The sequence below is a fragment of the Mus caroli genome, chromosome 17, assembly GCF_900094665.2.
Source record: "Mus caroli chromosome 17, CAROLI_EIJ_v1.1, whole genome shotgun sequence".
NCBI lineage: Eukaryota > Metazoa > Chordata > Mammalia > Rodentia > Muridae > Mus > Mus caroli.
Genome location: NC_034586.1, coordinates 58,868,697 through 58,896,253, shown reverse-complemented (window position 1 = coordinate 58,896,253; position 27,557 = coordinate 58,868,697). Strand labels below are relative to the sequence as shown.

Below are 27,557 nucleotides of genomic sequence, written 5' to 3'. Positions count from 1 at the left end.
TTTTGACACACACACACACACACACACAGAGAGAAAGATATTACGTTTTTGACACATAAACGGGGGAGGGGGAGTGTGGGGGAACGAATGTATGCTCTGACACATATGTAGACGTCAGGCATCTATCATGTGAATGTCAGGAATTGAACAGAAGCCATTGACCCTATTTAGTGTGGAGAACTTTTGCCCACTAAGCCAACTCTTAAGCCCTTTCTCTTTGTATTTGTTTTCTTGTGTTTTTGAGCCTGAGACCAAGTAGCCCTGCAGACTTGACACCTTAAACTTACAGCAGTCATTTCTCCTCAGCTGCCAAGGCCTGAGATTATGGGCACATGCCCAGTGCCGAGCCAGAAAGATAGCTTCTGCCCATATAAAATTTAATTGAGTATTGCTTTGGATTTAAAGTTTGCTGTTTGATTTCAAAGTTAATAAATTTCGAAAAGTAGTTCTTCCCAATCTTATTCCAGAGGCAAAACTAGCATATGCCTTCTTAATGATTTTATGTTGGAAAAGATCTTAGATGCTCTGTCAACTTTGAAAATATAGTCTTCATCTTCTTAAAGTATTTCAATTGTCTGGCTTCCCCATCTTAAACCGCTTAAGCCTGAGATTTCAGTGTATCCCAAGTCTAAATTAATTTCCCCATTTGCACATGTTTTTTTGTTATTTTAGGGGTTTTTGTTTGTTGTTGTTTTTGTTTTTTGTTTTGTTTTGGTTTTGTTTTGTTTTGAGACAGAATCTCAATGGCCTAAACTCCCTGTATAGCCAAGAACGAACTGGAGCTCCAGGCCCTCTTGCTTTGGCCTCTCAAGTACTAAGGTGAATAGGTGTGTACTGCCTAAAGTTTCATATTTGTGTGTGTGTGTGTGTGTGTGTGTGTAATAGATTAAAGGGTCATTAAAGACTTCCTGAGGTTACAACCTGACATGTTATCTGAAGTGAATAGAGCCCTGCTGACCCCTTAGCTGTGGCCTGCGTTGCCCAGCTTTGACGTTTCTGCAAAAAGCACATGGTTGCTGGATTCTAGATGCACCTTGCTTTCTATTCCTCTGCTCACTAGAAGATCCTGCAACCTCTTTCTACCCAGTCTATCCTTTAGATTCAAGGCCCAATGGTCTACAAAGATACCCACAAAGATAGCCATGATCCCTTCACTCACTTCTCGCAACCACACCCTTACAGAACTTAACATCCTACCCATTTGAATTCTGTGCATCTCTGTAGTCACTGGCTATATTGTAGTTTTTTATGTCATTCCTTTAAAAAACAACAAACAAACAAACAAAAAACAGCATGCAGCTAAGGAGAGACACAATCCAGAAGAAAGAATTTGTTCTTTTATAGTTTATTTTTATTTGAGGAACATTTACTATAGTCCCCCTCCCCCTTTTTTCTCTTTATGATTTTGTTTCATAGATGACCAGTGTGTTACTTAGCTGCAGCGTAGGCTTTTGTTAACCCCTAGCCACATCTTTGTATCTGGATTGAATATTCACTGTGAACAAAGTAGTAGACTCCACAATTCCAAACACCTGGCATAGCCCCTGTTCTTGTGGAATTGTAATAACAGCGAAAAGATGCAATATCCTGTTCTAATGGAACACAGAACCACAGAACGGGTTATATATATTTTGAAAGAGACAGACACAAATGCTATAAGATCCGAGAAGAGCATCGGAGATGGGAGGGTGGAGGTGGGGAGTAGGGATACACTTTTGAGAAGGGAAAGGTCATGTGAGTTAGAAGACAGATTTTTATCGGAGGTAATATTGTCAGGACTACCCTTAAGGGAGAAGGAGTGGGAGAGAGAGAGAAGAAAGTCAAGGCAGGACCAGATGATGAAAACCCATAGCTGCTCTGCTGTGGGCTGGTAGATGGGAATGCAGGCATCCTTACTGGAAATGTCTCCATGAACACACAATCAGAGTGAACTAGAGCTTAAACCCGAGGCTTTGATTTTTGTTACCATGTCAACATAAAAAAAAAAAAAACCCACCCAGTAAACTTTTTTTTTTTAATGTGAAATAAACTGTGCAATCTTGGTACATAAACAGCTCCCTCCTAGGTAAAATTCGCCTGTCAGAGAGAACACTGTTGATTTGCATTTCATTAGTAGCCCTATTGCTCAAGCCAATGGGTACTCCTGCCTACACTACCTTTATTCCCATCAAGAGGAATAGTTATGGAGAACATGGCCTGCTGTTAAAGAAAAATAAGCAAAGAATTCACATATAGATAGTCGCCAAGATTTTACAAAAGGATTTTTGACAACACAGTTCAACACCCGGGCAGGTGAGGACATGCTGTGGTGTCTATGTCTGACACTTTCAGCTGATTTCTCTGGTGCTGTTTCTGGCCCAAGCCTTTCAAGGGTAAAGGCAACCTGTGTGCCTAGCCTGGCTGCTTCTCTGGGGAATTCGTAGTTTCATCTTTTGTTTGCCCCTAATTTAATAGCATGCTCACAAACTCAGAATGGATCAGAAATAAACAAATGAACTCAGTGTTCTTGCTTTTCAAAAACAAGAGGCTCTTTGCTGCTGTTTGTCATTCTCTAAGTGTTCCCACATAACGAATGTGCTCATGTGCACACATGCACACACACACACACACACACACTCACACAGACAGACAGACAGACAAAGTAAAAAATAAATTAGTATTGTGCTGAGGAAGGAGTAAAGCAAATTGGTATCTGTCTTGGTGAAATAATATTCTAGATCTGTAGGTTTAGAACACGTGCATTTCCAAAGCTCTAGGTGCCCTCTAACATGGGTCATCATTAAAATCACTTGAGAAGAGGAGGCTCACTGGGAAACTGAGGCATAGACAGATTAAGCAGCTGACTCACAGCCACAAAGAAAGGCCAGAAGGTGTGAATCTGAGAGAGAGCTGAGCATTGTTGTGCCCGCCTTGAAATCACCACACTCTGCTTCTCCAGGTTCCCTTCCCACTGGTGGGAGAGCCGTGAGAAGAGGCTCAAGAAATGGTAACTCTGCTACGAGAACTGCTTTGACTTGTATTGGCTTAGTGACTAAGTCAGTGCTTCCTGAGGATAGCATACTTCCTGTTAATACAGTGAATGATTAGAGGGACCTGTGCTAACAGTCTCTCCCATAGGTAGATAGGTAGATAAGTGGAGGATGGATGGACGGATGGACGGATGGATGAACGGATGCATTGATAGGTGATAGGTATCCAAGGGACCTGCAGAGAAGAAGTATAATTCATCCCTCTCTTGAGATTCCAGGCACTCTGCAGAAGCCTAGAGTCAGACTCCCTCTGAGACTTGCTGGGACACTGGTTATTGATAGAAAACTCAGCTTTGTTCTATCTGCTCAAAGATGTTCAGTGGCTTCAGACAAACAACTAACAATAAAAGGAATTCTTTTCATTGTGCCTGGTGATTTTAAAGGGTAATTATCTAAATGCTGTCTTCTCCATCTTTCCCTTCTGTGGCTAAGTGGATTTTCACATTCACCGAGGAAGGCTCAAGTCTAGAGTCACAGGCCGGGGGGTTGGTTAAACTGTTGTAAAACAAATTTTCCTTAAACCGAAATGCTTCTTTTAGAGAAATTTAAAAAAATAATACTCCAAACTCCAGGTTATTTTTTTGCTTATAATTCAGTAAAGACCAATACATAAGGGACACCGGAGGCCCTTTGTAGTAGAAACAGACTGTCACTGAACTTCAATAATAATTTGTCTATTTGTCACTGAAAGTTCAATAGAAATTTACTTTCATATCATAGAAATGTGTACACAAGGATGATTTTGCCCTATTTATTTCCAGAAATCAGTGGAACAGACCTTGTCTTTTGTCATTTATTTTTTTCTAAAAACACTAATTGATCTTCTGAGACTTGGCTGCTGGAATTTGCCTACCACTTACACTAGCTTGTGGCGAGAAAGTTGGCCTGAGGGGTTAGAAAGCCAGGTCAAGGGCTCTGGCAAGATGGGAGGAGCATTCCTTCCACTTTCACCTTCCTTCTTGGGCAGCTGGCCAGCTGGAGTTTGGTTTCTCTCCTTTACTCTGAACTTTGCTCTAATTATTTTTCCCCTTCAGCCTTCTGGCTGGGAAACAAAGTCTTAAGTTAGAGGATGGGTCTTTTAGATCTTCCTTGTTGTATCGTGGGAACACATCCCTTTCCACCTTCCAGTTAGAATAAAAGAACTACCCCCAGAGCTATATTGAGGAATCTCATATGTGTACAATGGTTTTAATGTCTCCAAAGTCTCTAGACCCAATAACCTCCTTTCCAGTTTTTACATCTGGACCTTGACCTTGACTTGTTGGTGATATCAAGTCCTGAGACGTTGTGGCTTCAAGAGGTGAAATGTGTTGGCAAATTAGGCAGCTCGTGTGGTTGCTCTTACAATGTGAGGACCACAAACCAAGGGCTGTGACTGAAATGAGGTGAATTTTGGGGTAGGGGAATAGCTCACTGGTTGAACACTGGCCTAACATGCATAAGGCCCTGAGTTCAAGCCCAGGTCACACAAATTTCTCTCCTAAGTCTAGTCTATAATAGGTGAGATATACTCCATTCTAACCACTAGGTTTCATTATTCTTCCCCAAGAAGAGGCCTAACTTGGTTTTTATTTTGTTTTGTTTTGTTTGTTGGGTTTTTTTTTTTTATATTATACTTTGTGTGTCTGGTAACCATTTTAGGAGAAATGCATATGGTTCTGTTTAATCTTTCTCTGGTTCCCACCACTTCTGTTCCCCACCGTCTTCCCACATATACAGAATGGATTTTATTCATTCATTATGTTCTGGGAGACATTTCCAGTACTGACTCTGGATTAAAATGGGAACTTTTTTTTTTTTTTTGCATTCATTTTTGAATGGATAATGTGTAATTCTGGCTTTACCTATCTATTTTTCATATATTCGTGTTGTATGTTGATCTACATGAAAGACCTACAGGGAAAAAAGCTGTGCCCTGCTAACAGCTAGTAACCTATCTTTTCTTTTGACTTGTTCAAATTGAGATGCAGGGCCTGAAACCTGCACTTTTAATGAGCATATACATACTCTGGCCTTGAAAGAGAAGAACGTGGCTTGCTGTACTTAGAAGTAAAATTTCCCAGAGTATCCAGGTGGACATGGATTCAGAGAGGGAGACAGACTGTGGCCTTTGGAATGACAGGGCTGAGTGAAGTTAGACCAAGATGGTAAATGACCGAGGAGCACAGCATTAGACCTGAAAATTTGAAAGAAACTAGAAAGGAGAGTCTGCCCCTTCTGACAGGCTTTGGGTCTCAGAGAAAATTTGCTTTGATTACCAAGGACTTGGGAGCAGCCTGAACTTCCAGATGTTTATATTTAATGTGATGACTTGTATAAAATATCACTAATAGGTGTTTCTGAATAATCAGAGAACTTTTAATTTATTTGTTTTTAAAGTCCTTTCACTTAAGATACTTTTAAAGGTCACCTTTCTCCCTAGATTTGCTGAGAAAGCTTCTCTAATGCTCCAAGTTCACATTTTATTTCAAAACTCACTGGCTTCACCCAGGAATTTGGAGGTGAACTGAGGCATCACGCTAATTTCAGGGGACAGTACAGATTGTTTCTCCTCATGGAGGAAAAACAAACTTAGCTGTATGAGAAGGAAAAATGAAAAACAGTTTTCAGATGCTGGAACGGGAGCAAATATTCTTCAACAGCCACTTAGCATTACCAAGCTCTCAGATTAGTTCAAGAGGCCCTGTCATGGTAGCTTGAAGTACAAACTAGTAAGCGATCCAATTGTCCAGGCAAAGCAACAGAATGAGAGCGAGCAGCTCTGCGGAGCGAGGCAGGGTTGACCATGATCGGAAGATGATGCTACCGTGAGAAAAACTGGGATCACATGGGTCTGTTTGTAAAACCCTTACATCAGCTGTCTAATTGTGTCTAACACAATCAGATTGGTTGTGAGCCAGCCATCCAGGTTCAGTTCACAAAGCCACACCGAGTTCTCGGCTCTAGCTAAGAAGGACCGTCTTTCTCACACGCACTCGCGTGATTGTTAGCGAGCTTCAGTTCCCGATGTGTTTTCTAAGGATCATCAAAGTCCCCTGTTCTCTTCACCATCCTCTGTTGTGTGGGTCTCTCCAGTGTGAATCTCACAGTACAGAGCATTGCTTCGTATCCAGGAGAGTATTTCCAAGCAAGAGGTCAGCAGCTTTTACAGCATAATCAGAGGTTAAGAGTCCTGACTTGTGCTGCGTTCTGTTCATTAGGTGCAAGAGACTAAACCCAACCAACACTCAAGTGGATGGGATTACAGAAAGGAGATGGGGGGTGGGGCTGAGGGGTTGCCTAGTGGGGACATTGAGAACGACTAGAGAAGCTACCTACATCAAGCCTAATGCCAGTGCACTCTTGCTTTATCTCCATAGATAGATCAGTAATGGCCTGAGGTGTGAATATCACGTTTGCAATATTAAATACTTATAAGTACTAACTTGGGGGGGGCAGGAATGCGGTATCCTTAGTAGGTGCCACACTGATTAAATGCTGAGCCAAGCTTATTTGAGCACTAAGAGACCAAGGGAATGAGGCTCCTGGAAAGGTTGAACTGTGGGCCTCTGAGATTGTAAGTGAAGTCAGGGCCCGCATGGTGATATCAGTATTCTAAAGATGGAGAAGCAGTGGCTCCCAGCTTGTATTCCATTATAGATCTTAGTGTTTTGGCTAGTACTTTCCAGGGATGGGGCCTATGGAAGGCTTATAAAATAGGTCCATAAGATGGGAGAATGAGAGGTTTTCTTTGTTTCAATGATTCCTCTTGCCCTACTTCTACCTTCTTGACTCCAAATGTACAAGGAACTCACAAAGTGTATCATGTATGGATATTCTTTGTTTGTAGATGTTTCAAAGGATTAAAGTCAGTAGCCAAACAGTATCTCATGGTGTCAGTCCTGTTATTACTGTTAGAGCTTTCCTGCTGAGAGATGAATAATGGAGGAGAGAGAGACTGGGGAAATAAGCCCCTTATTTTCCACTGTGTAGAAGTACACTTGGGATCTTTAATTCACAGAAGAAGTCAGTTTATTCAGTAGCCAAGGAAGCTCATGTCACTGTCTGTGCATTGGTGAGACACTGCTCTAGTGTTTCTTAATGTGTCATCACGGGCTTCTATGTAGTTTCTTTGATATGCTCTGCAATAACTTAATGTCCTAGGTTTAGCTTTCTTAGTAAAAGTCTGAAAATCCTCCATTAAACAAACAAAAACCCCACACCCTTATAAAGACAATTATACATTTGACACTGCTTTGACCCTGTGTATCTTGAACTATCATATTGACATCAGTCATTTTCATGTGGTACAACACGCTCACAAAGTTTGAAGAAGTTAAGTTTATCTCAACTCAGATGAGTACAATGGTAGTTCTCCCACCGCCCCTCATGACTAACGGGTAACCAGGGGCTTTGTAAGGAACTGGAGTCACCTGTGTGTGCTGTGTTTGTAGCATGTGCGCTTGCAGTGGAGGCCCATAGGGAAGCAAGGTCATTTCCTGGATCAAACCAGAGTGCAAAAATATTGTGCCCTAAATAACACACTAGTTACCACTAATGTCAGTAGGGGGAGTTTTCCCAACTTTGATTTAATGGGAGCCTGTGGCCAAGCCAGCTGTTAACAGTTCTTAGCTGCCTGTCAGGGAGAGCAGGATGGATGCAGAGGGCCGGAAGCATCTTTTCTCCATATTCTGTCTCAAGAGTTCCAGCAGGTGTTGAGTAGTGACAGTGGTGGCCCTTTAGTATCTGATGTCCTTTAGCTGTTGGATGCCTGAGTTCTGCAGGAGATTTGCATGGGCCTGTAACTCCATAAATGAGGAAGCTCATGCAGAAGTTTGTAGCTCCACTCTTGCCTCAAAATGAACTTTTTTTTTCTGAGCTCCTCATGAAGAACAACATGAAGGTAGAAGAGAAGAGGAGGCATACGAAATGCCGGCTCTCTCTTTGTCACTTTCAGGATTCCCCAACTAATTTTAAGCCATGTGCATTTTGATTGATGTCAGCTGCTTTGCTGAACAAAGAAACCACTTGAAGCAGGGAAGAGAGTATGTGGCCTTCGTTTCTGTGATTTTTGTTGTTGTTGTTGTTGTTGTTGTTTCTAGAGAACATTAGTAAACACATGTGGCTGTTGATGGTCTGACTGCCTATCAGGGTCCCTTTGACATTACTCGGCGAGTATACCAAGTGGAGATAATCTTTAAAAGTAGGGAAAGTAGATGATCTTATCCTGAGGAGAAGAAAGTCTCTTCCTCAGATGATGTATAACTTGAAACATGTTGTCGTGTCTTTGTTAACCCTAATTTTATTAATTCCATCCTTCTCTGTTGAAAATTAAGAGAAGATAAACATGCTGATAGAACACGGTGCTTTCTCAATAGCACATTGTGCTCACAACAGCACTGCGGAGTCGCCAGGCTCAGCCAGTCATATAGAAGAAAGCACAGCCAAATTCCCCAGTAAAACCTCTAATTGAATTACCTGCGGAGCACTGACAGACAAGCTTTCAGGACAGACAAAGCTCTGCTTTCCCCAGCAGAAGTAGGTCAAGTTGAAGTCCGCCTTGTAACTGTCTGTTACGGGTTTTGACAGCGCTCTCACTGTGGGGCTCTGCTGGGCTCTTTTTTGTCCTGTGGTTGAGGAGCTGTTCCCGAAGCAAGAGAGTTCAGGCATTATCCCTCCCGATTTAGAGAAAATTGATAGCAGATCAAGTGAAAGGGGAGTGACTTTGAAATAGAAGTCCTAAGCATTTTTCTATAGATTACCACATTCCTGCATGATTCTTCCTTTATTGTTTGGGGGGGGGGGAGATGGGAATATGAGAGTCGCCTTCCTATAGCATTTAGCTCAGTCTGGAAAGTATTGTTTGTTTTAACTTCAGGACAAGACGCAGACAAGTGTATATCCCGCAAGAGTATGAGTAGAGCATTTATTTGTCATGTGTAAAACAAAGAGTAATGAGTTGTTATTCTCTCCTTTTTCTTCTGCCCTCTCTCTTTGCCTCACCCACAGCCTCTGCAATCCCAGACAACGGAAGAAGGTCCTGTCTAAAGCTCAAAGTCTTTGTGAGACCAACAAGTAAGTTCTAGAAAGAGCTTCCGAGGGTCCCCCTCACTGCGCATGCTCCATCCTATGGTCTGGTTCACAGCGGTAAAATTCTGTTTCATTCTGTTTTATCTATTTATTTTTTTACTGTCGAGATGTGTGTGGTACCTGTTTTGTATATCCACATCCATGTTTGAGTTTCCCATCATATTTTTTTTCCTCATTCCTCACGATGCTTTTTTTATTTCGTGTATCGAAGGATCCAGCAGTTGCTAACTTGTTGTTTCTCAGACTGTTGTCCATGCACACAGCAAACGGGAACGATGCTGGCACGTGGATACATGCCATGGATTGTCATAAAACAATCTCTACATTAATAAAAGGAAACGATAGAGAGAAAGAAAAAAAAAGGAGGAAGTGGGAGTCTAAGGGTGTCTTCACTAACATATTTGGCTGTTATCTCTATTTTCGTTATAGATAGCTGTATGAAAACTATAGGTGTTCATGATCGTGTTTTCGATGTTAACGACAAAGTAGAAAATTCATTAGAACCAGCAGGTTAGTATGCTTAGAGAATCTCTTGTTAACCAACGCATCTCTCTCCGGTGCCTTAGTCCTGGTTTTCCTTTCTTCCTTTCTGCATGCGTGCATGCTCCCGTTGTTTCTGCTTCCGCCCATTGCTAGCCGCTTGCTAATATTACTTATCTTCTATCTCATTCCTCCAGTATTTTTGTGTAGTGCATGCTAGATAGAGTACAACTTTTCTTTCTTGGACATGGGTCCCATTGAAGCAGTTATTCTAATATAGAAGCCCTACCAGAATACTAAAATCCCACTGTCTTCTACCACAGCCTCACGCGTGTCAATGGATCACAGTACATGTAAAACCAGTTTTCATACAAGACAGAAAACATTTCTACTGTACATGTTTATGAAACTTTCTTTCTTTTTCTTAATACCATATCCAAATCCGTGGATAAAAGCAGTAAGATGACTGCACAAAATAGCGACTGATTTAGCTTTCTCTAGTGCATCAATGGCAAAACTGACCTAAAACCTGTATTTCACTTCAGTATTATTTATCCTGTTGTTGATAGCAGTTCATCTGGAGACATGCAATCCTGTGGCCACCACAATTAGATGCAGGAGCACCTGGAGCCAGAAGTAATCCTTGAATACTCAGACAAAACAAATTTTAAAGATAGTTAATTTTTTTTCATGCCACTGACATGCAGAGTCAAACTTCCTCATCAGGGTGAAAAAAGTAAAGGCCCCAAGCACATTCACTTTACTCTGTGAGTTCAAGGCCAGCCTGGTCTACAATGTGAGTTCCAGGACAACCAGGGCTATACACAGAGAAACCCTGTCTCAAGAAAAAAAAAATCATTTAACCACTTAGAGTGTAGTGGATGTTGTAGACTGGGAGAAGCCGTTCATTTGCTTATGAATTTACCCTGGCCTTTGAATGCAACCAGACCCATTCTGATGGGTGGCAGGCCAGTTTGTAGACGCTCCTGTCTTCCTTTCTACCATCCACCTATGTAGATCTTAACAGTTTTCTTTATTCATCTCCCATGACCATCTTAGAGACCATCTACAGAGAAAATTATTTCCACTTCACCAGGAGATGTAAGTCCCCTTATGGATATGATAAGGTCTCTGTGTTGTTTGTTTGTTTGTTTGTTTAGTTTTGTAGTAGGGCTTTTCTTTGTTATAGTTCTAGAAACTAAAAGGGTTTTCAGTCCACTTCATCCTCTGAGTTTTGTTATAGGGATAACAGTCAATGAGCCTTAGGGACACTTAGCCTGAGTAAGTGCTGGCTGCCAGGAAGAGTCAGGCCTTCCCCCACACACTCGAGTCGGTTTCTAAGGCAGGCACCTCACCCAGAGCATAAATGAGAGGCATATACAATGAGCTTTGGAGGCCTTAATGTCTCCCCAGGGATCAGTTAGCCGCTTTAGATAGGAGGAAGAAGTGAGTGCTGATAGGAGACGTTTTAATTGTGTCCTGAAAAACCAGAAGCATTACTGTGACTTTTCAAGGCACCAGACTTCAAGTTTGAGGACATGTCCACCACAGGGGCAAGTTAAACAGGAGCTCTGTCAAGCCATGGCCAAGGAAACCTGCCCAGGCTCCTCAGCTTGTCAGAATTCATATCCTTAGCTCTCACTGCTAGGATAATAGTAACAGCCTCTCCCTGCTCCTAGAGGGATGGATGTTCAGAGATAAACACTGACCGGTCTTAGCTTTGCTGCTAAGTCATGAGTAGAATGTCCAGCAGGTTAGGCCTGTTATAAAGTTGCCCAGGACTCTAATTTTGATAAGAATTTCTTATAATTTTATTTTCCAGGGAAAATCTGTTGTTGCCTCTCTAGCGAGTTGGAGCCTGTCTAGAGACCTGAGAGATTTCATGTATTTTTTGTTTGCTCTCTTGCCTTCCTTCCTTCTTTCCTTCCTTCATTTTCTTTCTTCCTTTTTTCTGTCCTTTCTTTACTTTCCTTCATTCCTTCCTTCATTTTCTTTCTTTCTTCTTTCTGTCCTTTCTTTACTTTCCTTCATTCCTTCCTTCTTTCCTTCCTTTTCTCTCTTTTCTTCCTTCCTTCTTTCCATCCTTTCTTTTCTCTCTTTCCTTCCTTCTTTCTTTTCTCTCTTTCCTTCCTTCCTTCTTTCCTGGCTCCTTCCTTCCTTCCTTCCTTCCTTCCTTCCTTCCTTCCTTCCTTCCTTCCTGTTTGTTTATTTATTTATTTATTGATTGATTGATTGAAACAGGGTTTCTCTGTATAGCCCTGGCTGTTCTGGAACTCACTTTGTAGACCAGGCTGGCCTCAAACTCAGAAATCCTCCTGCCTCTGCCTCCCGAGTGCTGGGATTAAAGGCGTGCACCGCCATGCCCAGCTTCTTTCTTTCTTTCTTTCTTTCTTTCTTTCTTTCTTTCTTTCTTTCTTTCTTTCTTTCTTTCTTTTTTTCTTCTCTCTCTCTCTCTCTCTCTCTCTCTCTCCCCCCCTCTCTCTCTCTTTTTCTGTGGTAAAGAAGCATACTAAGGACTATTATGTTGCTAAGAAAAGCACCTTTGAATTCGACTAATGATAAAACGCAAACATTGAGAAGCTCTCATACATCAGCTTATGTTAGTGTCTGCTAAGAAAGAAGTTCTTTCTCATACAGAACTTGGAATTCACAGTGGCCCCAAGTCCATGACCATATAACTAACTATAGAGGTTTGGAAAGTTTGGCAGCATGTAGTTTAGTAAATGTGTGTTTGTGTGTTTGCCTGCTTTTAAGAGACTGCCGGCAAGCACCCTCACTAACATGGTGTGGGGGAGGGAGGTCTGAGCCACCATACCTGGTAATATGAATGTGTTAACAGATATGAATGTTTCTCTTTATTTTCTAGAAAATTCTGTCAGTCACAAATGCTGTTCTTTTCCCACTCTGTTGACTGTTTCAATTAACAGTGGTCTCCTTTAGCCAGCACTAGATACACACACAGGCTTTAGGGATTCCACCAGCATTAGATGCACACACAGGCTTTAGGGATTCCACCAGCACTAGATGCACACACAGGCTTTAGGGACCCAGCGAGCCTGAAAGGTTCTACTGCATGTTCTCAGCAATGTGTTCTAATTCACCTGTCTGTGGAATGCATTTGTCTTTATTGTTTGCTTGCACACGCTGCCTGCCAGTTTCCTACCTTCAGGGATGCAGGATGATCTCAGGGCAGACATATGCCACATTACATGCTCCAAAGTAGCATTAGTGTTCTCAGTTAGCCACCAAAAACCCCTGTGTGGTGGAATCCTGTAACTAAGAGGCAAGACTCCATTTGGCTTCTAAAGAGGAACAGTTTCTTCTGCCAAGCTACACTCACTATTATAAGTATTAATAATCTCTCATATGTAGGTTTAATTTTGATTAGAATAGATTTTTTTTTTTACTTAGAATTCTGAAATTTCCTCCCTAGTTATCCAAATGGTAGCCAGTTTCTTATTCAGTGTCAGGGGTAAGGGGTGTGGGTGATGATGGTGACGTATAGAGTGCCTCGTCAAGGACCTGTTTTAATCAAAGCATGCCTTGCAGACTCCTGACTCATGCACGTCATATTGTAGGGACAAGAGCATGCAGAGGGTTCTCTCACTTGAGGGAAACACAGGGGAGTATGATTCTTCCCAGTAAGAAAACATACCCTTACTATGGTGTGTGTGGTAGGTGAATGTATTTGAGGCTAAAGAAATAATGAACAACACAGCTCTCAGAAATGCTAATTCCAAACATTATCTGTGAAGCAAGGTTTGAAAGGTCCACTCAAACTTATGCTTCACTTAGAAGAAAAATTCAGTTATTCCGCAAAGTCCCTTCACTGTGCCTTGAGCTGAGTGACCCTGGGACGATGGATAGCCCTTGCTGAGCCACTGCAAGGGGTGCGAAGCAGTGAAGTCCTGCCCTGCATGCTTGCCCAGACTGCAGAAGTCTAGCTTGAGTATGTTCTTAACAGTACATTTCCAAGCCTCACAAGGAGAAAGATTGAGTGATGTATTATTGCAAAAAGGGTGGAGAAGAACCCCAGTAGGTGGTGTAATTTCAGGTGTATAAATATAAGTGATGTTTCAAAATGAGCTGTGGAATCCTCGGGGTTTATGGTTCTTTTATAATTAAGCCTGAAGTGCTCCATTGTTTTGATTGACACCATATTGGTGCTCTTAAGAATGTGATTTGGATTTTAATTTCAGGGCTATTAGGGGCCTTTACTTCTGCCTCCTGTTAACTACAGATTTAATTAATGCATTACCAAGGCTGAAAAAGGAGCAGAGAAAGGATGAGGGCCCACACGTACTCGGCTACGCTAGGCGGGATTTACCTTCCTGTGCTTGCTTCCTAACCTTTTCTAGTCTCCTAAGCTAAAAGCAATCTCTCCGGGTTTGCTCACATCCAGGAAAGGAGAACAGATTAAACAAAGGGCTGCAGGGGCTCCTCCACCAGGACCCACTGAAATGATAAGATCCTTCTGGGGTGGAAGACTTTAATTCTGAGAACGCATGTTTCTTAGTTCACATGGGATGTGAAGGGGATGAGCAGAAACTTCCAGAAAGTGTGAGCCAAAAGAAGAGTTCCCTCTAAGGCGTATAATAGATAGTATGACGCTCCCCAGTAAGGAAACATACCCTTATTATGATGTGTGTGGTAGGTGAATATATATGAAGTTAAAGTAATGGGCAGTCTATTAAGAGGCACAAAGTAGGTCACTGATGGATGTTAGGGATTATCTTGTAGGGTCTACATAATTGAGAACAAATAGTGGAGTCTCACTTGTTACTGCTCTCTCTATTCACCAGTCAGCAAATCCCAAGTAGCGATTCTTGTCTTCCCACGGGAAGTCCCCCTGATGCCGAAATGAAATCTGCTCAGAGGCCAATTGTCAGCTCCAGAAACATGTCCAGAGGTCATCTGGGCTAAAAGCATAAGCTAGGCCAGATGGGAGGAAGGAGATGGGCCACATTAGAGAATCGTACGGCTCATGGGCAGGCCTCCAATCTATCTTTGGGCACTAATTACTGCAAAGTTCCCATTTCAAAGTTAAGCCTGTTAATCATGCAGATCAGGGAGGCGATCCAGAGTCAGAGGCAGCCTCGTAGAACACTTTATAGCTAAATAAAAGAAGCTTAACTCACTTAATCCATTTTATTTAGAGGAAAATTTGCATCCACACTGATAATTTATGTGCCAAGCCTCAGCCTGATAAAAATAAGAATAGTCAAGTTCAAGTAATTTAATCTGGGAGATGCAGGGCCTGTAATGGAAATAGTACCATAATTGATTCCTAATTGTAGGCAGCCCAGTGGGTATGGGATTTCTGAAGTTTCCTGGGTATTATATATAGTTTATTTAAAATACTGTTGTTGTCTTGGCATTTAATTTTTTTTTTCACATTTGAAAATACACGTAGGCACCAAGCAAGCAAACATTCAACACTAATCCTGTGAAATGCCTAAAAGAAAGAGAATGAGCAGCCGGGTCTGGTTAACCACTAATATGCCCACATAACTCTTTCCCCGTCCCTCCCAGCGTGTTACTTCCGCCCACAGTACTTCAGGCTTAAAGGTGCTTCCCCCCAGTTTGTGCAAAGTGCATCTGACCAATAGCACATCCGAGTAGCTTCTGCAGCGAATATTGTACTGTATGCACAGTTTCCCCCTCGGCTTCAAGGCAGAGTATAAATATCGTGAAGGAAGTCCAATTTCCCCTGCCTCTCCTTTGTTTGCTGTAAATAATGAGTGATTATGCAGACATGAAAGTCAATGGTGGCACAGGGTTCATTACCCTACTTTGCAGAGGGTGGTGAGGTCTGTTAACAGCAGGCTGCTGCAGGAGAGTTATTAAGGATGTGAAATCTCATTGGAATGTGTGCTTTCTATTTGAACAGATGACACCGTACATGAGTCAGCCGAGCCATCCCGCGGTGAGAACGCGGCACAGACACCAAGGATACCCAGCCGCCTTTTGGCAATCCTACTGTTTCTCCTGGCGATGCTTTTGACATTATAGCACAGTCTCCTCCCGTCGCCTGTCACAGAAAACGTCAGGGTCTTGGAACACCAGAGATCCACCTAACTGCTCATCCCAAGAAGGGACTTGTTATTGGTTTTTGGCAGATGTCAGATTTTTGTTTTCTTTCCTTCAGCCTGATTTCTAAGCAACAACTTGGGGTTGTTGTTGCGGGGGGGTAAACTAGTTGCTGCCTCCTTCACCCCACCCTACCCCTAAGCCCTTGCCCTTGACTCCTCTCATCCCCTTCCCAATCAAACGGAGTCCAGATAAAAATGCCAGATTGTCAGAGTGACAGCAGCAGGTCTTGGCCTCCTGTGCATTTTCTAGAGCTCACCTCCTTAGGCTCAGGGTGTCGACCATATGCACACAAGAAAGAATGGCGGCAGATGCTGCCTGCAATGTCCAGGCCTGAGAGGGGTTGCCCTCTCCTATACAATACTTATGCCTTCCCGGTCAGGACAGTAAGGTGATTGTGTGGAGCTTGGTGTTGGCCTGTCGGGTCCAGAGGGGGCGGAGTTAAGGATAGGCCTAATACTATCCCACGTCCTCTAGGAGTGTGGAAGGGAAGTGAGCAGGCTTCTCAAAGGTTCAGATACTAGTTTTTATTTCATCAAATGGGACTGTCTTAAAGCTTTTTTTTTTTTTTTTTTTTTTTTTGGCCAGCAAAACTTGGGCTGTGTTGAAGAAGCCTCTTCTCCCAGGAGGAAGGTTGGATGTAGGGATGCTCATAACAGAGAAAGTGTGGATAGTGAGAAAATGATCTGTTGCTGGAGGTGTGAATGCCTCTAACTTTTTAGGACCGGGCAGTGCACACCTGAGGGTTTCTTTCTTTCTTTCTTTTTTATTTTAATCTTTGAATACAGTTCACCATGGTGCTACAACTTTTTTTTTTCTTTTTAGGACTTCAAAGAGGCATTTTTTTATGAATAAAGTGACCTTCCCCAAGGCTGCCAAGCCAGGGTTGATGAGTAGAGAGTGGAATAGCTTTGGCTACTCCTCTGGGGACAATATGTACAAGGAAAGAGAGTCTGACCAGAGGAGATGCAATTTGGCTTTGCTGGAGCTCCAGTGTGCTGTGGCCTTTCCCCAATTCCCACCCCGATACCCACGTTCTGCTCCTCGCTCCGTGACCACAGGGGACTCAGACACAGACCCCTATCACCAGGAGAGTCAGTCAGCACTACTTGGGAGGGCTAAAGGGAAATTTGGAATACAAATTCCAAAGTTTGGAATAAGAAATTCAAGTGTTGATGTTCTGTCCTTTCCCTTTCTGACACAGCCTAAAGCGTAGGGGGAAACACATGTTTATCTGTGGGAGATAAACAAGATGGAGTCCCAAAGACTTTGACAAAATATTTTTTTAAAAATCCACTAGAATAGAAAATACATTATTTAGATATACTTTATGCTGAGAGTGAGTATATATGCTTGTCCTATTTAAACTTGTGAGAAAAAGTGGTATCCCTTGGTACATTTAGAAACACAGGGGGTTATCTTGTTTCATAGTAGGGTTTGGGGCAGAAGAATGAACATGGGATGACCCTGTTTAAAGAAATTTAGCATGGCCGAGGGGTTGGTTCCAGCTGATTGCCAGGAAACACAAGCAGTGAGGGTCTCCTGGTGGGGTGTCGGGAGCTTTAAATCCCAAAGCCAAGTGAGACAGGGAATAGTGTCACACCAATGGAAAGGTGATCTAGCCTATTTTTGCTATTGCACGACATCAATAGAAACCATGCCTTTGTAAACAAGCAAGTCAGTAAATGCAATGATCATGTAATGTGGAAAATTGAAAGCATTCCAGTTTAAAAAAATATGGAATTTTTTATATATTCGTTTTTAAGATGTATATGTAAAAAAAAAAAGAGTTCACATTATAGATGGACTTCATGGATCGGAAATTGCTTAGAATTGCGAGTGGTTTCAAATTAGAAAAATATGTGAGTGGAAGGCAGCTGTGAACGAACTGCACCCTAGAGAGTTGTACGCACGTTGGAATGTAAGCTGGGCTTACTTACCTGGTCCCTTTGGAGTGGAGGCAACTGGAGTCAGCTCTCACCTGAACCATGTGACCGGAGTCGCCAGCCTCAAAGATATAGTTAGTCCTCTCCCCTCTTCTCCCAACATCTGAGACTTCTCTGGAGTAGCAGAGTCTCATCACAGAAGGCACCCACCATTTCCACTGAAAACAGAACTTCAAAGCATTGGATTCCTTTGCCTTTATTTATGCGCTCGACACTCTCAGTGATATCCAGATGTATTCTTTTTATTAATAGTTACAGGTTTGTGGGTTAGTGGGATTTCAGTAAAGGGACACACACACACACAAAAAAAAAAAATCCCTTCTAAGATGGATCGATAGAACCAAGATAATACTGCATGTACTACAGTCAAGGACACCAAGTGATCCTATGGTGAATCCAGTTAGTCCTAACGACATTAGTGGTTCTAATGTCATTGTAGAAATGGTGAGTCCTGTGATTCTAGCATTTGTCTCTAACCAATGATGAAACAATTCCTCATGGCCCTCTCTGCCATTGTCTTTCATTTCCCACTGTGCAATTAGACCCTTTTACTTCACTGCCATGCCACCAATTATTAAGTTAAAAAAAAAAAGAAAAAGAAAAAAGAAAAAACCTATCCACGCCAGTAGACAATATGCTTTTTACCTGTGACATAATCTTAGCTAATACGCTTGTGCAGAGTTTTCAAGACGATTGGTGTCAGACAGTTTTTATCTTGTCCAAAAAAAATGCGCTGGTGGCTTTTTGTGGTGGTGTTACAATCCTCTGTGGGCTTAGGATGTCCGTGCAACTTGGTAGTTGGTTTCATTTTTAAAGCAATGGAAAAACAGGAAGGGCAGCCCTTGAAGCCCCTCAGCCCCAGTTGGTCAAACCCCAGCGACCTTTGCCCCTGGTTGCCAAGGGCTTTGCAACATGAAGCAGGGAATAAAGATCTGTCTGTTTAGTGGATACTGTGTATCCTTTAATAGACCAGGTAACAGTTCGTGTTAGTTTTAGACTATTGTTTTGTACTGTACTTTCTTGGGTGGCAGAGGAAAGAAAAGTTAAAATGTTAAAAAAACAAAACAAAACAAAAAAACAAAAAAAAACAACTGCGTTCTTTAATTCTGTATTATTAGCGACCTCTGTTGTATATAGTGTTTGATAATAAAGTATTAATTTGATTCTTATGTCTTTTGTAAGTGAAAACAGACTTTCAGGATACAAAACATGCATTGAGGCTTTGAAACATCCAACGTATCCATGGCTAAGAAGCCACAAGTGGCTGGAACTCCATCCTGGACCACTCCATCTTACAGCTCCACTGTCTTGGGACCGGAAACAACAGGATTGCTTTGATTGACATTTTTGTCCTCGGTGTTTTCAAGGTCTGATGTCGGAGCTCTGTGGTCCTTCCCCTCACCCCAAGCATGTGGTTTGAAAAGGTTTAGATAACTTAGAAATGGTTCTGTACTTTGGTTTGGTTTTCTGTTTGTCATTCTCCCCCAGGAAGTCTTGTGAGTATCAAGTGCGGCTCAGACTCAGGATGCAGACCAGTCCCTTTAGGAAGGCTCAGTGGGGCTGTTTCCCTCTCTGCGTCTTTGTGAAAGGCAGAGTCACAGTACCTGTGGGCTTTCAGGGACTCTGTTTTTCTCCTGTGCCTTAGCAACGGCTGCAGCCATTTTATTAGTTTCACAAAATTAGAAAAACGGTTTGAAACTCCTCCTTACCGTTCATTGTTCTCAGAGTTGTGGTCACAAGATTTTGCTTTTGAAAATCACCTCCACTACCAACACCCACCCGTTTGCCTCTCCCCCCCCCCCCCCCCCCCCCCCCCCCCTCTCTCTCTCTCTCTCTCTCTCTCTCTCTCTCTCTCTCTCTCTCTCTCTCTCTCTCTCTCTCTCTCTCTCTCCTCTCTCTCGTTTTCTCTCTCTCTCTCTCGCTCTCTCACCCTACCCCCACATTCTGTTTCCCCTCAGAGCCGTGAATGGGCAGGTCTGTCTCTGGTTTGGCATCGCTGAGTTCTTCCCACGCATTTGCCCCAGAGCTGCTCGGATGCGAGACGAAATCTCTCTACAATGGGCTCTCTCCCATTGTTTGTACAGTTTAATAGATGCTGCCATGTTGGAGGTTACCCATGAGTCCAAAATCTGTTTTCCATGCTTCTTGACACCGCATTGAAGCCACTCACCGTGTGTGCGTCTGGGTATGAAGTCCAGCTCCTTCCGTGCAGCCCTGTGCTTGGACTCCCTGCCTTGCTGTCCTTTGCACCTCCTCATCGAGTGCCGTTTTGAAATGCTGACATTATATAAACGTAAAAGAAAATGTAAAAAAAAATTAAAACACACACACGCAAATCCATACGATCTGTATTTGTATATACACGTGTCCGTACAAGTATACCTAAATAAAAATTAAAGATTTTCATCATTTTAATTGGATCCCTCCTTCTACTTCTTTTTCCTTAAATTACACCTTTATTTCAGGGGCTAGTTTTAAAACAATCTTTCTAGATAGAAAGGATAAAATGGCACAGAGAAGGTACGGAAGGAGCAAAGAATGCAGTATAAAAAATAGCATATTTATTCTGATGAGAAAATGGTGGGACTTCTGTCTTGTCGGTATTTGAACCTTAAAATAGGCAGTATGATAAGCCTTGTATCTTAAGTGATGTAAGTATGTCAGTAGTATACACATTGTATCTTTTAGTTTGCACATATTTTTCTATCCCTTCAAGATAAAGACTAAATAAGCATTTAGCGATCATCCATCTTACACTTCAGAAAAAGCAACAGAAGTTAACTGTTTCATTTCAGTAGAGCCCAACCCTCAGTTCTCACTATCCAGGAAGAATTGACTTCCATGGGATGTCCATGGCAAGTCACATGATAGCTTCAAGACCAGGTTTATGGATCTGAATGTGGCAACATTTTAGAAGTAACTTGTTGCTGTTCTTTGATGCGTCTTGCCCTTTGGACATTGTGAAGTCCATTTTGCATCTGAGTGATGTTTTTGTCCTTGAGGACAATACCAATAAAAGTACAGTCAGCACAAAGTCCATCTATAGAGGAAAGCCCAGCAAATGTGTGGTGTTAACCTACACCTCGTGGACCTCAAGACTTGGCTTTAGTGACCTGATTCTAACATTAAGCTCACCAAGAGCTCCTTACGATAATTATTTGGCAGGGCACCAAACACTAACAATTTACCCTGACTATTTCTTTGGATAACAAAGGATGACAGCTTTCTAGAATGAGGAACAAGACAGTGTTTTTAGGAAGATGTACTGGGCTCTACATGAGACATTTCTATCCAGAGCAGTATGATGTTATCATTGCCATCTTCACCATCATCACACAAAGCTTTGAAGCAGTCATGATGTTCTCAGGACTATATGGAAAGGTCTTTATAGTCTGTACTTGTAATGTTTGCAGTGTGAGGCGAGGCAGACTTTACATGGAAACTTAGCAGTAATTATGTATTGGTGATAGCATAAAATTCAGGCCTTTATACCATGCACAAATAGCTAAATGACTTTTTTGTTTTGGATGAGTGAAGAAAATTGGGGATTTTAAGACTAGAAAACTCAAAGGAAATCATATAAACGATGGTCGAAATGAAGTTAGAAACACTTTACAAAATTGAAAACTTGGTAAGTGAAAAGCTACTGTAGGCTTTCCAAGAGATGGTATCATGAGGTGGCCTATCACCAATGCTGCAACACTGCCAGAAAACGTGAGAGAGCCCAAGACAAGATGAGTGTCGCTAAACAAATTTTGAATATGTTGGCGCCAAGAAATTATCATTTCTTCCCTTAAGGTTATGAGGCCAGTGGAAAGGGGTGGCAGCTTCAGATTCCACTATATGTAAGTCATAGCTGCTCCTGAATCCATGTCTGTACCTGTGTTAAACGACTCAGGATCTCCTTAAAGGCAAAGCAAGCTGGATCAGAGATGGCAGACCAGTGAACAATAATGTCACAGGAATCACACTTAGTTTTTCCAACTAGGCATTTGGAATTTGGAGTCATTTCCAGATGCTGAATATAAAGACTCAAGGGGTATTTAACATCTAGACTGCCATGTTTTGTGTAAATAAAATACAAATACATATTAGCATCTTGTATCTCATAGGAATAAGTAGTAAATATAGGTGCTATAAAAATTCAAGTATTTCTGAGAAATTGTTCATTGATCACAACAGTTTCCTGGGAACTGTTTGTAAAACACCTTCTTAGAGATTTCTTGCAAAGCTGTACCGTGTTCAGCTAATAATATCACAGTCCTTTAGGAAAGCATTGTAAAACGAAAACAGAAAAGCATTCTGTTTTCCCTTTGGAACGGAGATTCTGAAAAATCATAAATAACTAATCAGGCCAGTCTTCTGTCAGTTTTTAGGGTGATATGTTCCATTTTATTAAGTTGTTCGGCAGCTAAATGCATGGGTATGCCTGTTTTAAGGATGGAACCATTTCTGCTCCACTCTGAGTGGTAAAGCTGTATTAGTTCTGTCCCTTGGTTAAAATACAGATTATAAGTCAATGCCTAAGATTAAAAGAAGAAGAAGAGACAGGGAATTGCCTTGCACAGGAAAACCGTCAAGGGTATCTATCACCAAAGGTTTAGTTAGAGGTAATCTATCAAGCCACACTTGAGAAGAGCTTACTACCCAGTCACTGGGCTCCCTGTGTAAATGGTATTTCCAGGTAGGTCTACGATCTCCTTCCTGTTCCCAAGCAGAGTGCATTTTTTTTTTACCCTTTCCTGTGGGATTTCTGGACTCAACCCTTAGGACTGAGGAGAAGAAGTAGGGATAGTGGCCTCCTGTTCATTCAGCTTGCCCCAACATGACGAACTGTTTGTTCTTTCCATCCCAAATTGCCACACTCTGTTCAATGGTCTCTGCACACGCTAAGATAGAGGCATGATCTAATTGCTTATATAACCCCACCACCACTGTTCGTTCTAAGCCTGTTATGAGCTCTGCCTTATTGCTGCCAACCACAGCACCATCAGTACTGGAGCTGACGGCAGATGAATAAAAAGGAAGGGGTGGGAAGAAGAGCAAATAAACCCTACTAGTTTCTTCTCTTGTTATTTGCTATGGGTATTTATTTACTTATTTGTCTGTATGTCCATCTTTACTTGAACAGGAGGTTTTTCTCTATCATCAACAAGAGAAACTTTAACTGCAACCCATATCATAGCAGCTATGGGGAAAAAAAAAGATCCCAGTGTCAGAGCCACAGGAGGGACATGGGCAGACCTGACCCATTTGGCTTAAACCCCAGCACCTCAAGGATGCTGTCAATCAATGTTAATCAGAAGAATCCAATCTAGTGGGTGGTTCTCTGAGCCAATAATGTGCTTTGAAATACCCTGGATTTTTACCATGATTATTGAAGCAAGAACTTCATGTCATTCGGTAACACATGGATGCTTGTCAATCCTGACAGGGACACAAAGGGAGGGATGGGGAGGAAAAGACAACTCAAAGAGAGATGACAATGGGAAAATAGAACCAAATATTTTTCGCCTGCTGTTTTCTTCACAAGTACCAGGTGCTCTCTCAAACCGCACGTATGTTTTGAAATGTAAGTAGCCAAAATAGTTTTCTTTCCTTCACAGCCATGAAACAAGCCCCTAAAACAAGAGAAAGCACACGTTCAGTCCCAAGCACACCCTGAAAGTAAATTTTATCATTACGCGTCTTGTTTTGCTTTTGTTTTGTTTTGGTTTGGTTTGGTTTTGATCCTGTCCATACTCCTGCGCTTCCCCCCCCCCCCCCCCCCCCCCCCCCCCCCCCGCCCCACCAGGAAAGGCCCCGTAATTTGTATGGCAGAGTGTAACAAGTGCTTCCTCGGAAATACGTGTTCTGCTTGACGAGCCTGAGACACGTTTTCTACAGTGGAGAGAACAGGACCATCTCTGTCTTTTCTTTATTTTTCACTAAAGACAGTGTGCCAGCCCAAAAGCCTACTCCATTTATTTCTCCTGCAGGGAGCCAGCGTGTTCCTTCTGGAAGATGCAGGTACTTAAAATAGTAATAGGCTTTGTGGTTTATAGAAAGTATTTCATCCTGAGATCTCAAAGGCATGGAGAATAAAATACAAACCAATGGCTCTTTCCAGCAGGCTTGGAAGAATTAACTGGGAAGGGGGATTGTCCCTACAAGAACAGAGCCCAGCGAGCTGTATTACCCAAGATTCCCAGGAAAGGAGGAGAGGCAAGTTCCAGTAGGATTTGGGCAGGGGCTCCAGTCTGTTACTCCCCATTCCTAAGAACTTAAAAACCAGGGCTGAAGGAAAAACAAATGACATGTTTATCCCCTTTTTAAAGGAAGTTTCCAAAGCCCTGCAATCAGGAGAAAGGAACTGGGCAGCTTCCCAAATACTTATTTGTGAGTCACTGGGTTTACCATAAAAGTTTACTCTTCAATTTAACTTTCTTCTCTAATTTCTCAAGTCATTGCATGCCTTTTGGACATATTCAAACTTATCTCTAAAACTTGGGGAAAAGGTGAATTAATCCTAGGTATCTAGACAGAATTCAGGAAGTTTGTGGATATCAACACCTATGGATGCCCAAGTGCTTGATATAAAATATTGTAGTGTTTATTTAAAAAAAACCACAGACATACCTCTGCATACCATAATTCATATCTATACTTACAATACCTAACAGAGTAAATGCTCTGTAGCTAGTTCTGGGGCTGTTTGGGAATAATGACAAGCAAAAAGCCTACCTACACTGTTAGTACAGATGCGTTTTCAAACAGTGGTTGGTTGAATCCGTAGGTGCCGTACCTGACAATGAGGAAAATCAACTGTAATGTGTATTGTGAGTTGTTTCAGGTGCCGCCCCTCCCCCCCCCATCTCCCACCCCCACCCCCACCCCAGTCCCCATTCATCCACATACACACACTTGGCCTTTTTTTTTTTTTTTTACATTCCCTAGTTTTATGTATTCATTGCAGCTTTCTTCAGGGCACTGTTTGTCCTAAGCAGTGTGGCATTTGAAAGGGCACTGAGGATCATGCTAGGCATATTTGAAATCAGTCTGATAGCATCTAAAAGGCATAGGGGCAAAAAAGGGCAGGGGGATGACCAGCCAACCATGGCAAGATTCCCATATCGCACCACACTGTAGAGACTTCCCAGAGCTCAGCTGCACAGGGAAGCCATCTGCTCTGGCAGAAGCATCACTTGGCATTAGGGACCCTTGGTGTCTTTCCTTCAATTATGCTTATTTCCTACCCGGAGAGTGACCCAATGTTCCAAGGCCAGGTACAGCCATTATTACAATTAACCTCTTTTGACTGGTGTAGCTGGCTCAGCACGAGAGTGTGTGACTGAAGGACTAGAGCCCGTACCTTCAAAAGTCTAACTAGTCTGTACATAAAGATGCTGCAGAAATGACCAACACGATTCTTGGTTTCAGGAATTCCTTAAATTCCCTTTCCAGGGCTCTGTTAGTGTGGACTTGGAGTTGCGCACCTTTGGTTTACTCTCGGTTCTCTCTCTGAGGTTACCATGAGTTAGAGTGAGCAGCATTCTCTGTGGTTTCAGCCCTTCCCTAGTCCCTGTCAGTATTCAACAAAGCAAGTTAATCTCCCGGGTAAGTGACAGTTCTGCCCCTTGTAACTGGCATGGAATCAATTTTTTTTAACTTGACTTGAGAGGTAAACTATCAGGAGAGTCTCAAGAAATCACACTAGCAAGTGCACTCATTAGTAAGCTGAATTGGTTTCACCTGGATTGTTTGACTGTCCTCATCTCTTAGACTAGCTTCCCCCCCCCCCTCTTCCTTTTATCATCGATCCTGCTCACGAGACTTATTACCCACTCTGTGGACTGAGAACATCAACCTCTGTTACTGGGCTATTCAAAACAGACACACATACCATACTACCCTGGCCCAATTCTGACAGCACCAGGGAGAGGGAGGAAAAACGTGGGTTCTCCCGCTGTTGGCCAAACCCTTCTAAGATGATAGGAAGAAATAGAAGACACACAAGAAGAAAGCAAAGGTAAGTGACATAAACACAGCTTGTTAGCTACATGGCAGGTGAACATAATCTTCTGGAAGCGGTGTCCCAAGCAATAAAAATAAATAAATAAGTAAAAGAATTGCCTGAAAGAATTGCTCTACTCTGCTCTGCCCCTCCCTTTCTCCCCCCCTCCCACTCTCCTCTCCTCCCACTCCCCTCCCCTTCTTTCTCTTCTCTTCCCTCCTCTCCCTTCCCCTCTCCTCTCTTCTCTTTTCTTCTCCTCCTCTCTTTTTTCTTCTTTTCTCTTTTTATTCATTCATTCATCCATTCATTCATTCATTTCTGTTTTTTTTAAATATCTGTTTATTTATTTATTTGATAGGATTCCTCTGTAAAGCAGCCCCGGCTGTCCTGGAACTCTTTCTCTGTAAACCAGCATGGCATCTATAACTCACAGAGCTCCACCTGCCTCTGCCTCCTAAGGGCTGGGATTAAAGACATCTGCTACCACACCTGGCTAATGTACATCTTTTGCTGGGAGACTTAGAAAAAGCAAAAGTTGAGGTTTAATCATTACGGTGTTGGTATTTTCTAGGCTTCTGTCTAGTATCCTCTGCCCTGATCATGTACAGGGCAGCCACGTAGAGCAGGATCAGATGTGTGGCAGATCATGCAGTGCTAGGTCTTTGTCCAGCACGATTTTGTACTTGGTGCTTCCTGTCTGTGCTTTTAGAATCATGTCTGTGGTGGTTCTAGAATCTTGGTGTTCTAGTTATTTGCAGGAAACTAATTCCATTGCAAAAATGCATGTAAGAGACTGAAGCATAGTCATGCAGTGTGCCTGTGGTTGCTGAGAGGGGAGCAGGGGATGCCAACTGTGCCTGTTGCTACCTCTCTCCTTCTCAGTATCTGTGATGCAGGTTCCAGACCTTGAGAAGTGCATAGGTTAGGAAGAGGAGCGTAACAGAAAGACTCTAACCTTTCATATAAAACAAGCATGAGTCTCTCTGAAAAACAGAATGCTAATTCATCTTTTTTTCAAAATAGCTTGTTCCCATGGAAGCTATGGAAAGCAACTCCAGAACAATTAGAGAGAATGGGAGAGGTAGGTCACAAGTCATGGCAGTTTCTCATCTTAAAATGAAGTTTCCCTTCCATATCATATCAACATGGACTGCTTACTTTGCAATATAACGCTTTAGTTGTTGCTGTTGTTTTGTTTTGTTTTTTTTATTTTGTTGTTGTTGTTTTAATGAAAAGAAAAATCTAGAAAGGGGAATGGGAAAATGAAATCTACCATGGATGTCTTAGAACCCAGAATCTTCCTACTGCTAAGTAAATGGCATTAAAGGTCATGTAACCTTCAGTCAATGTCACTTTACCCAAAGCTACCCACAGAGGGAAGGAAGACAAGTGCCCCTCAGTGATGAAGCACCTGTAACACTCTACCACTGATGCTAAGCACTGGGGCTACTTTTTATTGGTTATTTTATTTATTTACATTTCAAATGTTATCCCCTTTCCCTGTTTCCCCTCCTCAAAATCCTCCCCGCTGCTTCCGTGAGAGGTGAGAGAGCTCCCCTGCCCACCCATCCACTCCCATCTCAGCACCCTAGTCTCCCCCTATGCTAGGGCATCGAGCCTCCACAGGACCAAGGGTCTCTCCTCCCGTTGATGCCCAACAAAGTCATCCTCTGTTACATATGCAGTTGGAGCCATGAGTCACTCCATGTGTACTCTTTGGTTGGTGGTTTAGTCCCTGGGAGCTCTGGGGAGGGGGGTCTGGTTGGTTGATATAGTTGTTCCTCCTTTAGGGCTGCAAACCCCTTCAGCTCCTTCAGTCCTTCCCCTAAGTCCTCCATTGGGGTCTGTACTGGGGCTGTATTAACAGGGGCCTGACTCCACACAGGCACAGCTTCTAGTTATCACATGAGTGAGAGGGTTTGTCATCCAGTCTGCTTGAAGTAGTATAGT

The 27,557-nt window shown here is 42.4% G+C and overlaps 1 protein-coding gene across 2 annotated transcripts in view; it reads left to right on the top strand.

Moving 5' to 3' along the window:
* Efna5 (ephrin A5) overlaps positions 1-20,031 on the top strand; it is a 285,402-nt gene extending 265,371 nt beyond the window's left edge. The window contains exons 3-5 of one of the 2 annotated variants that reach the window (XM_021149546.2): positions 9,018-9,083; positions 9,528-9,608; positions 15,469-18,195. In XM_021149546.2, the coding sequence (XP_021005205.1) occupies positions 9,018-9,083; positions 9,528-9,608; positions 15,469-15,590 (269 nt within the window). In that variant the 3' untranslated portion in view covers positions 15,591-18,195. Of the gene's footprint in view, positions 1-9,017; positions 9,084-9,527; positions 9,609-15,468 lie in introns of both variants that reach the window. The other variant, XM_021149547.2, reaches the window with a different exon arrangement.
* The last annotated feature ends 7,526 nt before the right edge of the window (positions 20,032-27,557 follow it).